Source organism: Mizuhopecten yessoensis, unplaced genomic scaffold (assembly GCF_002113885.1).
Source record: "Mizuhopecten yessoensis strain PY_sf001 unplaced genomic scaffold, ASM211388v2 scaffold2671, whole genome shotgun sequence".
NCBI lineage: Eukaryota > Metazoa > Mollusca > Bivalvia > Pectinida > Pectinidae > Mizuhopecten > Mizuhopecten yessoensis.
This window is the reverse complement of record NW_018404662.1, coordinates 1,443,523-1,445,640: the sequence shown is the minus strand read 5'-3', so window position 1 is coordinate 1,445,640 and position 2,118 is coordinate 1,443,523. Positions and strand designations below refer to the sequence as shown.

Below are 2,118 nucleotides of genomic sequence, written 5' to 3'. Positions count from 1 at the left end.
TTATTAGTAAAGATAATATCAATGGATGTGGCACTGTCAGGTGTTATTCTTGTGGGTTCATTAATAAGACTAAGTAAATTATGTTTGATAAGGAGTCTTGATAAGTGATCATTCAACGGATGATTTAACATATCAATATTGATATCACCTGTCAGTACCACATCCAGTGAAGTATCTGTAGCTCTGGTCAACGTATTATCTAATTTATTCCAGTATTCAACATTACTTTCTGGTCTGTATAAACATCCAAGAAGAAATATATGATTATTAACTAATACTTCTAACCATATAAGTTCAACATCATCCTTTTCTAGGTCCATTCGCCTATTCATAACAATAGTATCTTTGTGATAAACAAAAGTATGTCTTATATGTTGATACACATGGTGTTGTTTATATTGCTTAAACTAACGGTTTCTGTTGCCGTTTCCGGGATTTTTGTCTCGAAACAGCTTTACATATCCACACAGGTATCAGATTTAAGTCAATGCTCTGAGAAATAATTTTGCTATTAACGAATATAGTTAACACTAGAGGTCGACAAATTTAAATAAAAACGAACAAAGAGATAATACCAAGACCCATTTCCAGCAGGAAACATGTAATTAATCTGCCAAGGTAACAGCCAGGGTAATATAAAGACAGGTGCTTAGAGAGGTACAGCCGGAACCAGGAAGTACATAGACAAGAAGGGAAAGACCAAGATTTTGTGATTAATATATTATACCACTACGCATATCAGACAGCACTTGTAGCGCCAGCACTTTTAACTCCTTCTGATACATAAGGTAGGTTACTGTTAATCTGATGATACCTGTAACTTATAATTTGCTGAGGTACTTTACTCCAAAGCTGCCATATATATGTACAATAATATACATGTGGGGAAACTCCTACTTGGAATTGTTTTCTTATAAACGTCATCTGTTCCAGACAAGACCGCCATGAGTTCACAAAATTATGAACGCGTTTATGTGGATGAACTTCAAAGAACCCCAACACGTAAGTGTTATTGAATAAACAAATACGATTGTTTTTGAGGTAAATGATATTGAGAATATCTCTTTTAGAAATTTCCGCCCTGCTATTTCGTCATATCGATATTGCACTGATAGCTTCAGTAGAATGTAAGAGAATGGTTTGTATATGAGAGACAGCTATTCGACCGATAATGACTATAATTATATACATTTTGTAACACCACTTATATCCTTTTGATAAACTTGTAGCCAACCTCGTATTGATTTGCCACTAAACATTTTTTATTCGTTGCAACAAAGTTAGCAACCAAAAAGCCTTACTATATACGTAAACGTTTTTTCTTGCTATACATTATCATTTGATTTAACCTATAGATTCAAAGTTTCTAAACACTTTATGAGTGACCAAATTAAATGGGGAAAGACGTTATAGTTCACGCAGTTATGCGGTTCAACAGTGTATTACTACGCGACAATCAAACCGTTACGTATGCGTATACCGTGCACAATGACTCCTGCTTCACCAGTGCTAGTTATGGCTGATACTTTTGTGATTTGTCAACTTTGCTGTAAACTACCGTAAACGTTTCTTCGTAATGAAGCAAGCAACATGTTGTGTTCCTTTAAAATGAAAGCAATACTGTTGTCAAAACAAGTGATCGACGAGCTGAATTTGGATACCGTTCTATTTACTGCATTCGAAGTAATGGCCATATCACTCAAACACCAAACCACACGACGGACGTATGAAGTGTCTACGTATAAGTATTCCAGCGGTTTTATACTAATGATGATCTTTATATAAGATTTTTCAGAGAAAAAAATCCAACTAATTAAGTTGCGCATTATGATTTGTTTGCTTGCAAAGCTGTGTCATTCAAATAGATCATAAATATCATACAAAAACAGTTCAATACTTATATTTACGTTTTCTCTGCCTCTTATGTTCTTTTTTAACTTATAATTTATAATTAAAATCAAAAATGCCCACCTTATCGACAGTCCACACAATTTCGTTCAATAGTTTGAACAGCGTATTGTCGCGTGCTGATTGGCAAACAAAGTAGTACTTTGACATTTTAACAAACACTTCAAATTTATTCCACAATTTAGTATCAATACAATTGCGTATGATATG

The 2,118-nt window shown here is 34.0% G+C and overlaps 1 protein-coding gene across 3 annotated transcripts in view; it reads left to right on the top strand.

The window, feature by feature from the left end:
* Window positions 1-681: 681 nt before the first annotated feature.
* LOC110446304 (tumor suppressor candidate 5 homolog) overlaps window positions 682-2,118 on the top strand; it is a 27,242-nt gene continuing 25,805 nt past the window's right edge. For all 3 annotated transcript variants that reach the window (XM_021491382.1, XM_021491383.1, XM_021491381.1), the window contains exons 1-2: window positions 682-788; window positions 934-1,002. In XM_021491382.1, the coding sequence (XP_021347057.1) occupies window positions 945-1,002 (58 nt within the window). In that variant the 5' untranslated portion in view covers window positions 682-788; window positions 934-944. The remainder of the gene's footprint in view (window positions 789-933; window positions 1,003-2,118) is intronic.